Genomic DNA, 22,348 nt, shown 5'->3' with positions numbered 1-22,348 from the left:
CAGAAAAGACATGGACCTGTTGTAGTGGGTCCAGAGGAGGGCCACGGAGATGATCAGAGGGCAGGAACACCTCTGCTATAAGGAAAGACTGAGAAAGTTGGAGCTGTTCAGCCTGGAGAAGAGAAAGGTCCAGGGAGATCTTACTGTAGCCTCCCAGAACCTAAAGGAGACCTCTAAGAAAGATGGAGACAGACTTTTTATCAGGGCCTGTGGCGATATAACACAGGGTAATGATTTTAGATTAAAACAGGACAGATTCAGACTAGATATAAGAAAGAAATTTTTTTGCAATGAGGGTTGTGAAGCACTGAATGGGTTACCCAGACAGGTGGTAGATGCCTCATCCCTGCAAATATTCAAGGTCAGGTCGGACAGGGCTCTGAGCATCTAGCTGAAGATACCGTTGTTCATTATAGGGAGGTGGGACTAGATGACCTTTGAAGGGCCAGTCCAACCTGAACTATTCCATGATTCGAGGAATCTATGATCTATATATGCATACATGATACTTACGTATCCGAATTCTTTCAGAGAATATTTCCCATGCAGAAGCAGATAAGCAGCTTTTAGCACACTATACTTTACGCCCAACCATACTGGATGAATGCCCCACACATCAAATCCAGTAAATAATAACAATATAATAAATCTCTTTTCTTTTAGTCATTCATTGTAACTTAATACAATGGTTTTTCTAGGAAGTGCAATTGTCCATTTTATGAAGGGCACATCTAAACATGGTAAAAGATGCAGAATATGTAAAATGCACTTTTCTTCTCTCTGATAATTCTGTATTTAAAAATACTAATTTTTCCCTTTTTCTATATGTTGAAATAATTTCTAAGTGACATTTCTTGACAAACACAATGATCCAAAACTGCCTGTGTAACATTCCAATACTCCACATTTGTACTTAGGTACTACACAATCTTTTACAAGATTAAAAAAAATTATTTACATCAAACTGGTAGAAGTGGGGACATCTACGTTGTAAGACAAAAACTCCAAAAGGAGCACAGTGCACAAGGTTAACACCAGAGAGATGAAAATACAGCACCACCAATCACTTAAGTGCTGACGAACTGTGGTTTACACACTGTGACTTTCAAACTGAAAAATGTTTCCTATAATTATAATATTAAAAATTCATGTTATAAAATCCCATATTATTGATTTTAGTGCCAATTTTAAGACTCCACATTTTCAGCAGGGCACCCTCCCAGCATGGATAAGATCCAAATGATCGCAGAGATGACTACAAAAGCAGTTTCAGGTTTAGCCTACAGAAACAGGCTGTGACTTCTCACTGCCTGGGAACAGAGGGAAGGAATTTGGAGTTGCACAGCAAGAACACAGCAGGCATACTACTGCTTGTGGAGAATATAACAATATTTACCTTGTACATGCCCATTTCCCCACCTTTCTGTGTGTGGAGTACTGAACTAAAATCTGTTCTGAAACAAAAGGCCAAAAGCTACGAATGTTGTTGGATCAAAAAGTGAATATCCAAACAGCATCTCAATAGTAAATCCCCAATCAGGAACTCAATGGAACCACATGAATGTGTTTAAAAAAGGTTCAGAAGAAACACAAACATCATAGTACAATTACTGACGATATTATCTTCTCCTATTACAAGATTTAAAGATACAATTTGTCTAGATGTATTATCTTGAAAATTTTGCAATTTGTAAAGAAAAATGAAAGTATTTATTTTCAAAAAATTGTCTAGCTTCAATTTTCACAGGGTAAGTCCTGTCTCAGGAAGTTTACCTTCTTATGAGGTCATTATTACAAGACCAACTGAGACAATAAAAGAGCAATGACCCGAAGGTTAACCCCAGACCCAAAACCAGCACTGAGGGTTACTCAAGAAAATACCTGGCAAAGAAGATGGGTTATTCTGAAAGCCACAATTATTCTAGCATGAATTCTGATCTACTAAAATTACTCAACCTGCTATCACAAGCAATTTTGATCTGCCCTACTAAAAGCTACTACTGTTCTTCATTTGCAGAAATTAAGTCCTAAGAGAATGAATCCTCATTAGAAACATGTCCGCTAAGAAGAACGAGCTAAGCAATCATATACATTTTAATATTATTTGATATGACATATTAAACATTTTAATCAGCAGCGCATCACTGCAGCACCAGAGGCAGGTGGGATTCTGGCCTGCATCCTCAGGGGTGTTACCAGCTGAGACAGAGAGGTAATCACCCTACTCGACTCAGCGCTTCCCAGACTGCACCCGGAGCCTGTGCCCAGCTCTGCCCCCCAGTTCAAGACAGATGCAGACAGACTGCAGAGGGTCCAAAGGAGGGCCACGAAGATGACCAAAGAGCTGCAGAACCTGCTCTGTAAGGAAAGACTGACAGAGTTCAGCCTTTCCTCCCTGGAGAAGGCTCGGGAAGAATCTCATCCCAGTATGCCAGTACTTAAAGAGCAGCTACAAAGAGGACAGAGGCTCTCTCCTCACAAGGAGCCACACAGAAAAGACAGGGGCAACAGGTACAAGTTGCACCAGGAGAGGTTTCATCTCAACATAAGAAATAAATTTTTTACAGTAAGATCAATTACTGGAACAACCTCTCACAGATGTGGTAGAGTCCCCATCACTGGAGGTTCTCAGGATGTGATCACATAGGATAATTTCCTCTAGGCTCTCCTTCCCACAGGTTGGACCAGAGGGTCTTTCGAGGTCCTTTCCAACCTTTGCTATTCTTGTATGATATACTGGGTTGATGTGATCTCTCTTTCAATACTATCTGAAGTAGTGCACTGGAAGTGTTAATTAAAAGACTACTCTCCAAATGAAATATGCAGGTCTGCTCTCATTAACACATATCTCATTTGCAGCTCAGTGGATTCCAAGCGCTACTGGCTTAATACACTGCCTTTCAACTTGTTATTTAAAAGATCTTTAAGCATTCCCTCCTTTAGGGGGTTTTAACATATATATTATAAACTTTGCTCTTTGTATATCTCACTGAAGAAGCACAGCTGTTGAACACCAATTATAATACTCTCTCCATTGCATACTACATTTCTAGTTAGCCAATGTAATCCAAGTTCATTATTATATCACGACACTGTTACCAAGATTCTTTCCAAATCATTACCAAAAGAATACAGAAGCCTAGTAATCTTAAAACCACATATTGATTGAATTTTACTTCTTAATTAGGTTCTTGTTCTGCTAAAGGAAAATAAAGGAAGATCAGCTTTCTATCAAGTCTAAATAACTTCTTTTTTTAAATAGGTTCATTCTACATTCATTCTACTGTGATAATTAAGATTTGCCTGCCTATAGTAGCAGATTACTTGGAATGAGATACGGATCACAACATAGACATAATCCATACAAAAATAGTACTTTACAGTTAAAAGTTTACATCCAGAGGGAAAAATACCATGCATTTTGGATAAGAGTGTGAATTCTAAAACAGAGAAGACATTTATTGCTTTTTGTCACATCATTCATACCTTGAAACAAAAAATTAAAAAATCCCAAGCCATTTTTCTACAAAGTCAAGTTTTTATACTAATGACATTTAAATGACTTCTCAGCCTCCTCCAATATCCTGTAGAAATTATGTAGAAAATTAGGAATAACCATTATATTGATATAAATGGAATACTTTTAATATCCACTCACAACTTTTAGAAAATTTCCTGACAATGAATAACAAAAGGAAATAAAAATAGTTACTGCAACATTATATTCTTCCATTTCCATTCTATCAAATAGAAAAAGTACACTTAGAGTAACTCTAGATAAATGAAAGACATATTTTACGAATATGAACTACACACAACAGGGCAAATTAAATTATTTTACTTCAAACTAGTTTACTTACAAGACAAATACACAGTCACCCGCCAGTCAGAAAACAAAACGGCGTTTTAGATAAAAATGAATGATGGTCACAGTCACTACACAACACTGAAATGCCCAAGGTATTAAGGTTTACAAGATACTAGTCAGCTGCAGTCCGACAGTTTCCTGTTCTTTTACCTGATATAGGAATTTTACGATATAAGGTATTTTACAGATACGCAATACAGGTAACCTCAGCATTTTCACTGAAAAGTACACTTGTACCATAAACATTGAAATATTACAGTTCACAAGCCCTTTGAAGATCACTTTGATAACTTCCCCTTCCCGGAGGAGCTCATTACTTTCCTTAGCAAAACATAAGTATTGATATACCCATATTCCTGTGGCATTCGCCTTTATAGTTTCAAATTCATAGACTCAATCTTATGGTTTTCAAATTTATCTAGCTATCAGTAAACACAGCGAAAATAAAAGTATGTCTATTAAAATATAAAATGATGTACCTGTGTTTGATTTAAAACCAGGTAATTATGGACTGCTTACCAAGTCCTAAAAGGTCAATAGTGGGTTCTGATGACTTTTTTGGACTTGCTTTAGCTTCTGATTGCTGATCCTCTTTCTTCTGTGGCTTTTAAGGGAAAAAAAAATAAACACAAGTAACCTTTCTGAAAAGATTCCATGTTTAAAAAATTCTCATTAAAGATGCTGTTTCAGTATCAGAAACAAAAGCCCTTTTCTATATTTGTTTATCATAATGAATTTGATTTGTAATGATGTATGTGGCAGTTATGGTCAAAGGAACATGGCACGCGATTGTAAAAAATTATCATTATATCTTCACTGGTATGTAATCACTTTTTAAATAAAACTAAGTTCAAGGATAGCTTAAAAATAAGTCTTAAACTCTTAAACTGATCATCGCATATCATGCACTAGGCAAAGAGCTGTCTACAATTTATCAACTCATTTCAGCAACCAAACTATACATTTCTGCAACATTAAAGAGAAAAAAAAAATCAAGTTTTTAAAAGCTTAGATTTAAAAATTAAAAGCAGACTAGTGACATTATTTAGCCTTCTTGCAAAGAGCATCTGCAGAACATGCAGCATTTACAGATGCTAAGCATCGATGCGCACAACCTTTGTTCATGATCTTTTCCTTTACAAACCTGAAGGCTAATAATAGCATTCTTCTCTTTTGGAAAAGGGAACTCCTAGTCTTTTCTTGCCTAGAGACTTCAAAATATTTCTACTGACGTGAAATTTGATTATGAAAATTACTTCATATATCTGTTTATAATTCATACCAATATCAGGCTGATTGCCTGAATCCATTGAAACATCAATTTTTAAAAGTAATACAAACTAGTTTATAGTAGTGACATAAGAAGTGCATTTCCTCACATGGGTTTAATACACCTTTACTGTCACACTACCGACCTCCTCTTATGTGAGCAAAGCCCCAGCTGAAAACCTCCAGCAAACAGCTCCGACGAACTGAACTCCACTTCTGCAGCTACAGGGCACAGCTACTGTCATACTCAAACTGACCCCTGCTAATCTCTCAGAGAAATACTTGGCTCCTCTTGCCAAAAATTCTTAGGTTGACTTTAAATACCTTGCTCAAGATCAAACTGTTTGGGAAATCACCTGCTGGAAAAATATTCCATGGATGCCCTGATTCTATACTCTATTACAACTTTCATGTCTGAGTTTATGATATGAAGCACAGCACACTGATTCCCAATGTTCCAAAAAACTATAGTTTTTGAAAGTAAACTTTTGCATATCAAGAATTTTGTTAAAGTGACAATTCAAAATAAAGTTTTCTACAACTGACCACACCTCAATATATGTGCCATAAAACTTTAAATTATTATCCTAAATACCAATCAGAACTAACAGTGAATATTTCAGAACAGAATTTGTCATGAAACTTCGCACATTTGAGTCTTCTCCAACTCTGTAAGGAACACTATGGGTCACAGAAGCTGTAAAAAGAAGCATTTCTGACATGTTCCTTGATTTCACAAAACTGGCTTTTTTTCCTTTTGTTTACACATCCTAAAAATTCTGAATATAGAACAACTTCTTTCAACTGAAAAGAATAACTGTTAGAATTATATCATATTTGCAAATTTTCATTACTCCAGATTAGATTTCTGATAACTACCTAAAGCATAAGTTCAAAATAAATTAAAGCTTGGCAGGGTTAGTTTTGAATGCAAACTTTTCACAGAAAGTAAACACTTTTGCATATATTAGTAAGAATTAAACAGAGTTCAAATGGCACTCTTTTTTTTTTAGTACTTATTACTGTAGCAAATTAATCTCATTATCTACTCTAAAAATTTAAAAATATAGTAGGAATAATCCACTTAGGTCCTCTGCTTTGTCAAATGAACATTTTCAAGAATTATTAAATGCATATTTCTGTTTCATCACTCTGTAAATAAGAAAGGTAGTGAAGACATAAGGTATAAAAATATGAAGTTCTATAAAAATATGATCCTTTAAGACACCCATTTCTAATATTGTTATGATATTTCTCGATCAGCAGTTTCTGTGCCATTTTGCTCCCTTGCCAGTATCTAAAGTAATAGGTTTAAAGGTTACTTCATAGTTAGTTACTTTAAGAAAAACTGCAAAACCATTTTAAAGTTTGTTAGCACAGCAAATATTTCTAGACATTAATACTGCATTTGTTTCATTGATGGAGATTTTCTCCACAAAGCACAGTCCAACACCTTTACAGATACAGTTTTCACCAGCACACTAACCTGTATTCTGAAAATTGAGAAAACGTATCAGCCACCTGACATTTATCAATACTACATCTGTACAACAGTGGTCATGCAAAGCAATATTCAGCAGCTATCTGGAACAAAAAAAAAAAAAAATCTTCCTCTTACCTTTAATTTTACCTGCAATACTATGTTGTTCCCCCCATTCTCTCACCATAACAAAGACCATTTCCTGGAATTTCCTATCCTCCAAGATTTCTATTCTATAACTGGGTATGCCTTTATTTCTGCTTAAGATGCTGCACAGCACATAGGAGGGCTTTTGTTCAAATTCAGAAGACATTTGTTCAGTGCTTAAGGTCTGCCAAGATTCACAGATAGACAGGGACTTCTCTAAAGTCACCCACATTTAGACATAAATTAAGTAAGGTTGGCACTAGTGGGATGAGTTGGAACAACAACCTTGCATGCACGCCGTTATTCTGAACAATACCCAAATACCCCTTGTTGCCATACTGTTTCTTAGGACGGTCTTGTTCTCTCTTTGGTCCTGTGGATCTTGGGCTACCTGACTGCACCGTGGTCCAGTTGAAGAAGGTACAGTGAAAAGCAATGCCCTACTGAACCATTCTGTAGCAGGGATCATGCCCTAGGATTTGGAGCACAGGACCTCAAGAGGTCCCTTCCAGCCCATATAATTCTGGCATAAACAAGGTGTTAAAATTTTTGGAAAAGAACAAACAGGGAAGTCACACTGGTGTCACTGGAAAATTTTATTCCAAATCATAAAGAGAAATGTGATTTTTAATTTCTTTTTAGTAGTTTTCCTCCAACAGGACTCATACATGACTAAGCTTTATGGAGAGAGTGGCCTTTTGAGATATTAATGCTAAGTACTGCACACAGTGAGCACAGAAGTGTGCAACAGGCAAAAAACTGCATAACAAAGCAGTGACATTTCCTAAATTTAATGTTTAATTTAGTGTTGTGCTTTACCTAAAAATTACCGCTTTTTGTAGAGATGCAAGGTAGCATGACAAATGCTTGGAATCTTGCTGCACTAAGATTCATCTCATTTTCTATTACTGGTCTGCTTGACTCCCACAGCAATTATTTTTAAGTCTTGACACCAGTACCAGATAATCTAGTCCTTGCTGTACCCTTTGGAATAAGGCCGCATGAAAAACAGGAGACTAAGCAGCATTAAATAAACTAAAAACAGCATTAAAAATCTGATATGAAAAAGGCAAGTAGAAGAGAACAGGTACACAATTTTGCGCATTTATTTTCAAGTGGAGCCTTCAGGGTTACTGAGGCTACTATTGTTTTTACAACACTCAAGACTGTCTTAGTAATATACAATCCTAAACATCCACTGGTCAGATTATGTGACCAATACATCTGTTCTAGAACAAGCAGCAGTCACAAGTACTGAGGCCATGTTGCTGAGAACACAGCTGCACTGGGCAGGGCACGTCTCCAGGATGAAGGACCACTGCGTCCCTAAGGTCTTGCTTTACGGTGAACTTGCCACTGGCTGCTGCAAGAGAGGAGCCCCGAAGAGAAGATACAAGGACTCCCTGAAACAACGTCTCAGCCTTGGTCATATTGATCAACATAACTGGTCTACTCTGGCCTCCAATCGGGAGGTCTGGAGACACACTATTTATAACACTGCTGATGCTTTTGAGAAAGCACACAGGATCACTCTCAAGGAGAAAAGACAATGCAGAAAGAATCGTGCCTTGCAGAATATACCACTTAAGGAGCCTTTCTGCTGTGCCTTTTGCAACTGGACTTGCCTATCTCATATTGGCCTTTTTAGCCACCAGTGCGCTTGTGACAAACGTGGGTAGAGCCCTCCCCAAATCTTCGTTCGCGAAGCCCAGCCATGATGATGATGATGATGATGATTGAACAAAGTAGATGGTTGTAGCAATTCCCAGATATATTTACTTCAGGTCCTGTATTAACAACTTCTCATTCAAAATAATTTTTATGCTACTAGCACATTTCTTCTGAAACACTGTCCTTGCAAACAGCAGAGCATCAAGACATCTTGGATATGCAGGCCTTACACTGCCATTTTTCACACTTGTGACTAATAGCCACTACATTATTCTTCAAGGTGGTTCTCATGTTGGAGTACCTACTGAAAGCAAGCAATGTCTGCTGCCTTAAATTGAGATTACTGAAAATAGTTTATTTGCAAATATCACTGAAAGAAACCAAAGCCAGAATGAGCTTCCAGGGAGTCAATTTTTTTGCATCCTTCACATGGTCAGTTTAGTACCTAGCATGACTTGGAATTTTCTGCCTTAAGAAAAAACAAGCCTTTGTTTTGAAAAGAGCCACAATAATCAATTTTAGTTATCCTCTATTCAGCAGGTATTATACTTCTGCAAAATTAAGCAGGCAAATAAACCTTGCAATCTTTTACGTGTATTTTCATCTATAAAGCACATCTTTCCGGTAGAGGAGCAGGGACACACTCATTAGTCAGATCCAGTATGGGTACTATACATTTTTGCAATCATGTATACAACAGGTAACTGCTATGCAATAATCCTTTATAGTTTTATTTTTCAATGCTGTCCTTTTAACCTTCTACTTAAATACACTCTTCTGTCATTCCTATCTTCAGGGGCAAAAAGGAAGACCCAGGAAACAACAGGTTGCTCAACTTCACCACAGTACCCAGAAAGGTGATGGACCAACTAACCTGGAAATCATTTCCAGGCACATAAAAGACAAGAACGTGACTGGGGGAACCAGCATGGCTTCACCAAGAGGAAGCTATGCTTGATCAACCCAACAACTTTCTACAATGAGACATGACTATCTCAGCAAACAAGTGGAGAGCACTGTGTAGTATCTTCCTTTACTTCAATAAGGCTATTGATGCTGTTGATAACTGCTAAAAGTGTTATCATGGAAACAATTTCCTCTTAAACTTCCTGCTCTCGTTCAGTTCTCTGTAAACGTGGGTAGAGCCCTTCCCAAATCTTTGTTTGTGAAGCCTAGCCATGATGATGATGATCCAGTGATGACTGACTCCCAATTTTATACCCAAATCAAGCTACACCTAAATCCTGTCTGCTGCACATCTACAGTACAATAATGTGACAGTATAGCACTAATACTACATCCACAAGTAGTCCTTAGGTAACAAGATAAATCCCCTTTCAGTATCTAAAGAGCAAATATTGTAAAATATTTAGGAAGTTCTCATAACTTTACCTCTACCAAAATGAACAACTGAGAATTATGTCTACAGACAAGAAGTAGCATCTCTCTCCTATTAAAAGAAAACAGAAAGAAAATACAGAGATGAATATTTAGACCTTCACTTAACTTCCTACACACTGTTACTGTAAATCCACTGGCTTGAAATTACAGGAGAGAAATACATATGCTGGCAATCTCCACATACCTCCACATTGCACCTTGGTCAACTTTAATGTTTTATGCTAAGAAACCATCACAAATAAAATCCAAAAGCAGACAACAGTGGAGAAGATCAGGCCACTTGTAGTTTATTTTGATTTTAAAGCAACCCAGTGCACAAGACTTCTTTAATCTCACATTGAGATGGTGTCTTCATTAGAGGAAGCTGCACCAGCCAGTCTTCTTGTAATTCAAAGAGATACCAGTTAGGATTCAACTAATCTTGATCATTTTCCTACCATTAGAAAATGGTAGGTTTAATCACTTACCAGTCTTGTTCATGTACATACAATTTCAGCTCCAAGATTTTAAAGTAATTTCCAGGTCACCAGGATTTGGTGGAAAAGTTACAAAAATCTGTACCAAAGTTCTGAGGTTTATTTTGCTCCAGTTCAGACTACATCCTCAAAAATGAAAAGAATTGTTAATAACTTCCCAATTTACACAGAATGAGAAAGTTTTCTATTCCATCATGAAAGGGTATCTTTTAATTCGGCAACCTGTATTTAATGTTGCATTGCTGTGCCACTCTTCCTTTGTTCCTTCTTTACTAATTTTGTGCAACAACAGAAGTTATCTGATGTTTAATTTTTAAAAATTGGGTAAGAACACCAGGTTAGGCCAGCAAAAAAAAAAAAAAAAAAAATTGTGTCTACTAGGTCTCAATTTAAAAAACAAAGCTCTGTTTTATAGAAACCAATATTTGCCTTTATTGAACTCTCACAATGCATTGCCCTCAATATACCACTAGTTACAGCATTCTAGTTCAATCTACTTTATGTGACATACTTTGCTTGAGTTAAATGAAACCAAATAAATCAGCAAGTAACACTGTTAATCACTATTCACACATTAAGTTCTGGAGTTGATTTTACAGACTTGTTTCTCTCTCTTTTATGTTACTCTAAAGCAAATTACCCAGTATATAAGGATGTTTCTTTGACAAGGACAAGAGAACTGACAGCTACTTTATACCATATATTTTGCAAACTAATTGCCTACATGGGTCTAGTGGGACAGAGTTTACATTCTTCATAGCAGCTGATATGGTGCTGTGCTTTGGATGTGTGGCTACAACACTGTTGGTAACACACCATTGTTTTGGCTACTGCTGAGCAGTGCTCACACAGCACTCAAGGATTTTTCTTTTTGCCCACATTACCCCTAGCAATAGGCTGGGCGTGAATAAGAAGTTGGAAGGAGATGTAGCTGGGACAACTGACCTCAGCTAAGCAAACGGATGCTCCTATATATGGAACTCATCCTACAAACCACAGTGAATTCCCAAATTCAGTCTTCCTATTGAAGCTTAGCATGCACAAGCCTTGAACCTCTGAATCTGAGCATTACAGTTTTGCAGCAGACTTATCCAAAGGCAAACTCCCAGTCCCTGGAACAGGCAGCAATGCTTTCTCACAGAAACTTAGGCAGCAAGTCTGCAGGAGATGAGACCATGAAGAACACTAAGTAACACCTGAAGTATAAGTCACATACTGTAGGAAGTCCAGGGTGTCTGTGGGTATTTCACCAAATTTTCTTCAGCCAGCTATTTTTGGAGATAACCATTAAATGAGTGATTCATTCTGCCTCAGAAAAAAAAAATTTAAAAAAAAGAAGGCATTGCCAAGTCAATCTTCCTCCTTCCCCTGCACAAAGATTATAGTACAGCACATACGATGCTGCCTATAAGGGATATGGTCATCTTATGGGCAAGACTGACTGTCACATGCCTATTAAATTCAGGATACTGTGAGGTCTGCAGCTGGTGTTACCAATGTTCCCTTTCTGCAAAACAACAAACTTGTCCTTTCTCAACTCTCAGCACCACGTATGGCTCTTAGGTGCACAAGATGGGCAGGGGAAGACGAGGGAAGTGGAAAGCTTTATACCAACTTGCTTGGTTGACAGAATAGACAACATACATGAGGTCTTCTGGTGGTAGACTTTGAATGAGAAAATGGCAAGAGTATTCAGATCTAACAGCAACTATGTTGCTCTGCAGCCAACCTCACTGACTTTTTTTTAATTACTATTGTAGTAAAATAGGAAAATAATCCAAGTTTGTGAAATGATCAAGGACACTGGTATCCTTTCAGAACACATTTTTTAATATGACCATACATTCCAGAGCCTATGGTCAGTCTAAATTTCTGGGCTACTCTTCTGCATATTCCTGTTCATCAGAACACTCTCCTCTGAGAGAGGCAACTGAGGGCATTTTGCACTGGAATTGACAGTACTGAAACAAACTTCTTTGGTAAGGCCTGGTTCAAATGTGCCAGCACAGAGCGAAAATACTCTGGTTATTTTTCATTATAAATGGGTGACTCAAGTTTCTCTTTTCTGTTTTTGTAACCTTATGTGAATTATCTTCATAGGTACTGATTTTAAGGGTTTAACAGTTCTAAAAGACATGATGCACTGTAAAAATGTAACCTTTTACTAATGTAAAAGTCCCTCCTTCTCTGAAAAAAGGTATCGGTCACAGTCAAAAATCTGATTCATCAGTTGTCCAGTCCACTTAGCTGCTCCTATTTTCTTTCATATTTTAATATTAAACACAAAAAATACTTCTCTGCACATTTTCCTCAATTTTCTACTTCAATGAAAAATTCACATGAATCTAGGAAGTCTGTTTAAAACAGATCTGACTACCAATGCATTTCTAACTTATATACCCTACCTTAACTACAAGAAGCCTTATGAAAGCTGAAGATCCATCAAATAATTTTGTGAAGAGCACTTAAAAGCAATTTCCAGTTTACTCACTAGAGCTCATATACGCCTCTATGGTTACTGAACGAAAGTGTTCCTTTCCTTTTATTAGGTAAGAATAGTATGCCTTGTGCATAAAGCAATTGGATTCCTTCCCTCTTCATTACCTGCTGGCAGTAAAACTTGCAAGAGAGTATAAACATTTGAGAATTGCCATGCCAGAAAATAATATAAGTAATTGACTATAAGCTTGCAATAGGTTTGTAGATATGATTTTTCTGACAGCTCATATATTTATGCTATCCAAAGTTTAGTCCATATCTATTTATGGCATTAGTCATGTAGGCATCCTAGAATTTTTAAAGAATGTTTTTACAGCTTTCGTACGTGATGTGCATATAAGTAAAAACTAATCTTTTCATAATATTTAAATTATATTAAAGATGAAATGTGTTATTCTGTTTACCCTCCTATAAGATACCATATCATATCATAAGATTTTTAATTCAGACTTGAAACTGATGAAGAAACTTAGAAATCAGACTAACTCTTCAAAACTCAGGATACTTTTAGCAAGTGATGAACTCTTATTTTGCTGAACAAGCAAAAAGCCAGAAAACAGGTATACTATATTGAAACACAAGTTATGTTACAGTGTTATCATTATGTACAGACTACAGTGACTCTGCAAACAAACTCTATTCATTTCTAATCAAGAGAAAAACCTGCAGGTCAACAACAACAACAACAAAAGTTGCCATTCTCATTTATAAAACTAGAATTACCACAAACCAAACTGCCAACCTGAGGGGGAAATGTAAGTATTGCAATTATTCCAGTCACTTATAGACACTGAACTACTCACACTGACTTGCATAAGCCAATTTAAGGCATTTACACCAAGCAAACCAACAAAACCAAACTGTCGTAAATATGATTCTGTGCACATGAAGGTTCTTCAGACAAAACAAACTCTAAAAGGCAAACTTTTTAAAGTGGTCCTTAATTCACACCTTCATTTTAAAAACCTAGGTATATGGATTTCATTAGATTTTCACAGTTAAAGCAAGGTACTTGAACAAGATTATGTAAAATGTGTTGTATCTTTAGTCACTTGAATTAAAAACTTCACGGCAGATCTAACAGACCCTGCACCATAATCTTATTCCATTAATATGATTTTATCTGGGTCTAGGCTAATATGCTAATAATTTCTATGGAAATGGATTAAGACTATTCCTTTGCTATTACTTATTGACCGTGCAGTACTAACATTGTATTTTAACTGAATTTAAAACATTGGCTCAAATCTCATTTACTTGACTCAATGTATTCCAAGAAGGCTTAAAACCTTTCACGCCTTATACTTAGCTGGATCAGTTTAGTTCCTTTCTAATGCATCAGACAACCTCAGAGGCCCTTTTACCTTGCTCAAAACAAGGTATGAACCACATAGAAGCATAATTTCCTAAAATGAAGTTGGCTGTCTTTTTATACTTACTGCTGAGACTACAGCAAAATATCACAGATAAATCTCTTTAAATTCTTATATTCATGTATTCATGGCCAGTCTTCGCGAACGAAGATTTGGGAAAGGTCATTACCCTTCGAGCCTGCGCAGTGGATTTTTTAGGTGAGACACAGTGTGCACTGAACTGAGCCCACCCTTTAATCCTAAGGTTCATCTGCCGGGGCCAAACGAGCTTGGACAGTGGCAGCGAGGTCCTCAGGACGTAGGTTTGTTTAGAGTGACCTTCTCTTAGATGGATGGCCTTACAGGGCTGACGAGCTCCATCTGCCCGGGGAAGTCCCCTGACTGGGAATCGAACCCGGGCCGCGGTGGTGAGAGCGCCGCATCCTAACCACTAGACCACCAGGCGATTCATGTATTAAATCTATACAATAACCACCACATTTGAAATACTAGTTCTATGCATTCTGTTTCCAGTATATTAGGTTCTTGAAGCTGACAAGTTCAGAATAGGGTCTGAAAAAAAGAGAGAAAGCTCTTTTTCCTGCTTGATACTTGGAAAAAAGCAAAAGATTGTGAGATGACTGGTAGGTAATGGTCACAACAAAAAATAGGAACCTGAAGCCAGTCTAGAGATGGCCAAGACTGCAGAGTAGGAGAGGCACACTGAGTGCAGAGGTAACCAAATTTTCCAGGGATTCTGAGGCCAAGGACTTGAGCAGAGTTTGCTGCAGCTCTAAATCTTTGAAATGACTGCATTTGAGCCCAGAAGCAAGGACCTGTTTACAAGGACACAAAAGGCAGAGAAAAAGCTGTTTATCAACCCTTTTCCTATTTTGTATTATCTTGTCATGGAACTTGATTTAGATAAAAAGCAAGAGTTCTACTTTTAATCTAATAAAACCTAGGGTTTAAATCTTTAAGTAGAAATTACTACGAAGCAGAAAATCTAAACAGATCCATCTTAAAGCTAATCCAGTGTCCCATTATGAGATCTATAAATCGGATTAGGGTCGAAGTGTTTTAATGCATCTCAGTCTGCAAGCTGTGAAATGCAATAAACACAGTTTGTATTTTTATAAGCTATTTTAAATACATCTTCAGTTTTTGAATCACATATTATGGTTCTATGAACTCAGTTTACATATTTCTCCTTGCCTTCTATCGTGCTCATTAGCCTGGGCAAGATTACAATAATGCAGCTATATTAGTTCCAACTCCTCATTTAACTGTTTTCTTTTATAACTTTCCTTCTAAAAACCTTTCAAGTAGTACATAATACAACATCAGTGTACCCAATCAGAACTAAAGGGCATGTATTTCTAATTCCTCCTTCATATATTTCCAGACAAGAATGAGTTGATTCATGCATGGCAACTGACTGAGCTCATAGTAAAAAACTAATCCAATCCAAGAAATCTTTTCCATCCCTATTCATGAAAGTGTGCTTTGCAGTCTGTTCCTTAACTATAGCAAAAGCACCTTTTTTTGCTGAAAAATGTTTTTTGAGTGAGACATAGAATCACAGAATCATCAAGGTTGGAAGAGACCTTTAAGATCATCAAGTCCAACTGTCCACTACAGTACTACAACTGTAAACCCTAAACCACTAAGCCACATCAGCCAGCACCAGATTCAGATGCTTTTTGAACACCTCCAGGGATGGTGACTCCACTACCTCCCTGGGCAACCTATTCCAATGCCTGACCACACTAACAGGGAAAAATTTTTTTCTAATATCTAATCTGAATCTCCCCTCAGATTCAGGTCATTTCCTCCTGTTCTCTCACTGCAGGCATGGTAGAAGAGACTGGTTCCCACCTCACTAAAACCTCCTTTCAGGGAGGGCAATAAGGTGCCCCCCTGAGCCTTCTATATCATATATCATACGATATAGGAAGCCCAGGATACATATAGGATCCAATATATATATATGTACTGGATGAATATAGGATATAGAATATATTATATCCTATATTCATCCAATATCAAGACCTCTACCCTTAGCTAGCAACCAGCTCACACCTTGGATCTTTCCTGGTGCTTATATCTCACTCACTGGTTAGTCCAGCATGAAATTTGCTACTTGTTACACAATGTGCATGATCACAGAATGTTTGTTTCCAGGAGCCGGTGTTAAGACATGCTGTCTTTGCAACAACTGGCTTCTAGATGCTTGTCTCTACAGCTGCTGACCCTGAGATTCCTAAGACTTGCAGTCTCTTTCCAGTGGTCGACATCAGCTTCTTATCCTATTTGTCTGGTAGTTCAACTTGAAGTTCGCTAGTGTTTACATACAGACACAGAAGAGAGAGTGCAGTCACTCACAATACGGTTGCAAACAGAATTTGGCACATACACACAATAGCCTGTGGTGATCAAGTGCAGGACTCACAAGCATACTGCCCAGCAACCTGCACGTATGTGACTGCCCCTTTGTATTCCCCTCCCCCCTGCTTCCTCATGCTTCTTATACCCCAATCCACCTTGATTCCTCTATTCCCCTGCTTTTGGTCTCTGCCGCCTAAACATCCCATTATATAAGATTCATGTAATATTATCTGCCCTATCCCCAAATTCTTTTCTCTCTGCATTCCACAAGAAGTCCTATAACCTACTATGCAATCAACCTCTTTCCTTGACTCACCTCACCACTTTCCTTCAATGGACTAGCAGAAGCAGATCACTGTGTTCTGTTTTCAGTCATTAGTTTACTCCTCTGCTCCTCCCTATTGCTTTTCCTCTGATTCTTATAGTCTTTGTTTTAGTCACAGTCTTACAGCATCATACTGAATACTGTTTCATATAAACAGCCTCTGCGCTAGGACTTTTCGTAACAGAGATCCGTTTCACAGAGTGTTGGACTAATACCTTGCACTAGCATCTTTTCTATCATTATGGCAAGTAGTATGATACAAACACTTTATGAAGTCTAAGTATACTAGAGGTATATATCTCTAGAGGTGTATTTAAGAAGGCTCTCAATTAGCTCTATGGAAATTCAATCCTGTCACTAACAACTAATCAGATTGAAATAGCCCCATAGGTTAATTTTTCTTACTTCTGTATCAGCTTGTTGCTTTCTTTAACTGCTATGAAAGTTAGGAGAGAGCTGACAAGTACTTTATCATCCTCACATAGAAATACATAATTCTGTTTCACAAATGCAGAATTTAGTGAGAAGAAGAAATGTTTATTAAATACTTATGCATCATTAACTGTATAAGTTGCTTCTGCCAGTCAGGTTTTTGTTTTCCTTAATTTTGTTCTCATTTCAAAGTTAATCACTCTGAAACAATTGCTTTAAAAGCCAAGTAACTTTAACCTATCATATACAATACCAAAATGGATTTCTCTTTACTCAGGTAAGCTCTATTTTCTTTGTCTTCACCCTCCGTATCACAATTTTTAACATTAAATATCAAGAAGCACTGTAGCCACAATCCAGTCTAACAGCCTACATCTCCACTGGAGATGAGTCAAGCTTCTTTCTGCTTTCAATCCTCCAGTTTAAGTAATATGAATCTATATGAAATTTCTAGATATTCTGAAAGTTAATATTTAAAAAATATTAAAAAATCCTTAAAAATACTTAAAAAATTTAAGGATTGTTAAAACTTTTTAGATTCACAGCTTCAAAGATTTTGAAATTTTACAACTGGTCCTTCGAAGTGATATTACAAGGTCTCTGATTTGTTTGTTCAGTCATCCATTTCAACATTTATGCTAAAATTCAGCCCAATCTGTTTTGTTTACCACTAAAATAATCTGTGCTTAAACCAAAGAAAAAGACATGTTGATATCTACTTACAGTATAAACTGAGGCTTAAGTACATAAGACAAAAAATCTGTTTATTACCTTGATCAGAAGTTACCCATGTTACTACCCAGTGTAAAATACACCCTCTGCCTAACAGACAAGCCTGCAGCATCTTCCTCTGACATGAAATAAAATATCCTCAAGTTGAGACAATAGTTGCTGAGTAGAGAGACAGGATGGATTAATTTTTTCAACAGTACACTGACATGCCCAGGGACCAACATCAGAACTGCCCTCAATTTCTTCTAGCTGCAGGTACCAATTTTATAAAGGAAAAAGTTCAAGTAAAACTGAAAGACAAGCTCATCCAATTGCAATTATTTTTTCAACAGAGCCAAGAGGCAATTGATTGCAGATGGGTTAACAGTTCTGATGGATATATGAAAGGAATTTAGCAATAAAGAGATGCTAGTTACTTGAGCAACTAGGTAACTGGTAACTTAATTCTGCATCATACTTATGATCTTACAAAATTATCTAGAGTGAGAAACTTGTCCACTTCCTTGAAATTGTATTAACAGATCCTGCTTCTATCTTCTTTTGCTTTTATCTCTACCACAGCTACAGTGCTGTCTTCCAAATACCCTTGAGTTAATTTTGTGAAGACATAATTGTGCAACAGGATGTATGCCAGAGTCAAAAACTTCTCTGTGCAACTGTTTTAGTGCCATGAGCAATTATTAAAACATAATAAATTAAACAGTCCAAAGAAATATTCTTATACCTTTTAGCAAAAAGGCATACAATCAATACCTATATCAACCATAATTAAAACCGGAAAACACTAAAACTGCACGAGACCGGAATATTGTTGAAACCTCTTGGAGCATTATTTTTTTAAACAATTTTAAGTTAATGATGGAGATTTAATGTTATCAGTGACATCTAAAATAATTTTTATGAAAAATAAGTCAATAACTTTACTCTTCAGTAAGATGTGCATATCTGACAGGGCCTCTCACAACCCCACTGCCCTATCTTGATGGTCACACACTGTTGAGATTAAGGACTTTCTAGCACAATAAAATGAAACAGAGCACACAAAGACACTTGATTGCTTTGCTCATGCTCCAGTACTTGCATTATTCTAGGAAAACAAAGGAAGCCTATTATTCAAAACAAGATAAGATTATTATTTTGAGTGACATTATTTAAATTAAAGTATTTTTCCTCTTATCAACCTCATCTCATCCAATCCTTATCCTTCTTTACAGTCAGTTCCATGTATCAGTAACACTTCAGTAAAAGTGTCATGCATTTTGTTCCTTCACGTTTGATTGATTGTACACAATCTCCTAACTCGTACTATAATTTTTAAAAAACTTCATGAATGCTCCTGTGGTTTCAAATGTTTCAGAATGACTAAGTCTTGGTCATACAGATGTTTTTTTCTAAAGACAGCATTCAGCAATGAATAAGGCTGATTTAGTTCATGTCTGCTTAAATGTGCCAACTTTATTTTGTGCAAGATACAAGTAAATGTTGTATGATATGTAACGTTGCTTACCTAATTTTCTCAAAATCACCAAGAAAAAAGGTGAAGCTTAGCATGAGCTGAAAATGCTATCTGTTAATAACTACTATCAGCTGGAAATCCAAGGCAGTATTATGTTTTGAACATGAATGGAGCAAAAATGTAGATGAGGATCAATTAAAACTAAGCACACTTAACAACAGCTTTTTGTTAAAAAGAGTTTGGTAAGTTAAACAACGGAAAATTTAACCAAAGCAACCCACACTTAAGCTTGTTCTCAGTTTTTAGATTCTATTTGCATAGAATTAAAAGAAACGCCATATTAAAATACTGTTCTGCTGTAGACCAGAGTTGAGAGAATCAAACTGTAACAGCAAAGATGAGGAAAAAATTGTGAGACTCTTCCTGAACATTGACTCCTTATCCAACACTAAAAAGACAAAAACTTTTCTTTTTTTTCCTGACAAAAAAGAGTTCTCTTTCATTGCTTCTACCTGCAATATCTGTTTCTTAATTTCTTTGTCTGCAACTTCCAACATGTAATAAGAGCCATGACAGATTAATTTCATTAAGTAAGACTATTTTTCAAAGCAATCCTCAAGTATAAGGAGTCCTTTGTTACCTGTGAAAGAATGAGTAGCACAGTTTTGGGAAGAATCTAATTTGATTTGCCTTTCTCCAGATTAGCTTTAAAAACAACCAAAGAACCAAAAATAATCTGATCTCTTCTGCAAGACTGAAAAGGTACAATTACAAATGTAAAACCTGGCTGGGAAGGTCCATAGTCTGTAAAATGCAGACTGACAGAAGAAGAAGCCTTAAAATCCTTCGCCCTTTGTAGGGATAGGAGGAAGGGAAACAGGTTGTCCTATTTTTTATCACATACTCCTAAATCCTGAGCTTTAACTCATATCTACTTAGTCTGAATTTGTGAAAACAAAGACTAAGAGTACAAATAAGACTATGTATTCAACCAGAGGCCAAAACACATTTCTATTTTTCTGTTCCTGTGATAAATATGATTGTTTATATATTATAATTTAATTTGATATTACATTTTATATAAAAATTGAAAGGAAAAAACACTTTAAAATTAAATCATTCAGAAAGGCAAATAATGCTTTGAAGGCTAGGGAAATGTTATCAATGTTTCAAGTTGTTCAACTGATTTAGCAAATGTATCATCAATACAGTATCAAAATAAAGAAAACATTTAGAATATTTATAACATAATTCTGCATTTAAATTATCATTCAGGTCAGTATTTGTGAGTCAACTTATTTCTACAATTTAAAAATAAATACCAAAACACATCACTTCCACCTACTGGTGCTTAAGTGGACACCAAAAACTCTGAGGGCTTTCACTCTTCCACCGATCCTCACCATGCTACTCAGTTTTAAAGAAGAGTAGAATATCAGTGCATTATTTGCTCCAATGCATTTATCCTAGTACAAAACTACTAGGATGATAATTTGGAATATTTTGGGTAAGTAAAAAACATCACAGAGAACTAATGGAGACTGATAGTTCCTCTTGCCTCACTTTTCCAGGCAGGTTAATTTCTGTGGGAGTTTTAGCTGGTCTTTAGGGAAAAACAAACACACCATCCTAACAAGCTACAATAAGTTCTTCCTATTTGGTTAAATTAGTATTTGTCACATTGTTTTTCCTACAGGAAGGGGAAAAGGTGCTAATATGATTGGCCCCCCCTTTTATTTGAGGGGTTCTCCAGTACCTTTTACATGCAAATAAACTGATGTCTGTACCTCTGTAATGCAGGCCATCTGTGCTGGCTGGTACCAGCTGACTGAGAAACAGCAGCTCACTGTTACTGCTGAGTTTAAGCTGCCAATTTAGTCTCCATTTTGGGGAAGAAAAACGGCATTTGATATACCATCCTTGAAAGATAACCTCCAACTGACCCATTCCTGTCACTTGAAATAACTCTACACAAAAACAAAGAGCCAGTTTCAAACTCAAAATGTAATATAATAAAACAAACTAAACTCACAGTGTCATATTGTACTTCAGTTAATCAACTGTTACTGCTGCAATCCTTCAGAAACATTTATCATCCTGATATGTTCAGCAGAATGAAAAAAGTCTTAACTTTGAATGTCAATATTAGCTTGCAAATGCACAAGTAGTTTGTGGGAAAAAGAATAGTTTGTTCTTTACATCCTAGCCATTTAAGTTAACTGTTCCAGTACAACACAATCTTCTCTTAAAAGGGTTTACTTTCAAGAAATTAGATGTGGTTTTACAGTAACTATGGTCCTCAACAATGCAGTATTTTACAGTGAAAACATCACAATATTTTCGTGAAAGTATTCAACTCATTTGAAATCCCTAAAACAAGCACCAGAGAAAGCTACACAGTGCTGAACTCAAACCCTTCCACAGCATTCAGTGTCATGGACTTAGCTGAACCTTATAATTTAGGATATCAGAAACACTTATCAAGTTTTTCATGGACAGTTTTCCAAATAACTTCTGTCTTAATTCTGGATTGCTAGCATTGTTGTAGACCAGGTTTTCTTAATTTAAAAATTAGACTACATAAAGAGTTCAGTACTACAAAAATCTGAACATTTAAGCGTATGAATTTTCTCCTTCTTTACCCCGGCAGCACACCAGAGCCTCAAGACGTTATACCCAGTTAGGCCTTTTCCATTTGCATTTGTATTGCACGAGGACATAAACAGGTGTCTTGAAAAAAACTAGAACTGTCCTAGTTGCTCTGAAACTCAAGAAGTCATTCATACAGCTCAATCCAAGTTCTCTGTTCTAAACAGAGCAATGCGAGTGCCTTTACTAAATAAAGTGTTATT

The 22,348-nt window shown here is 36.6% G+C and overlaps 1 protein-coding gene across 1 annotated transcript in view; it reads right to left on the bottom strand.

The window, feature by feature from the left end:
• Positions 1-22,348, bottom strand: part of SMAP1 (small ArfGAP 1) — an 89,016-nt gene that overhangs the window by 17,562 nt on the left and 49,106 nt on the right. The window contains exon 7 of the mRNA XM_027711207.2: positions 4,388-4,472. Within this exon, the coding sequence (XP_027567008.1) occupies positions 4,388-4,472 (85 nt within the window). The remainder of the gene's footprint in view (positions 1-4,387; positions 4,473-22,348) is intronic.

The sequence above is a fragment of the Pipra filicauda genome, unplaced genomic scaffold (assembly GCF_003945595.2).
Source record: "Pipra filicauda isolate LSUMZ 115617 unplaced genomic scaffold, ASM394559v2 scaffold365_size864120_pilon, whole genome shotgun sequence".
NCBI lineage: Eukaryota > Metazoa > Chordata > Aves > Passeriformes > Pipridae > Pipra > Pipra filicauda.
Note: the sequence above shows the minus strand (reverse complement) of the source record. Positions and strands in the feature narration are given on the sequence as shown.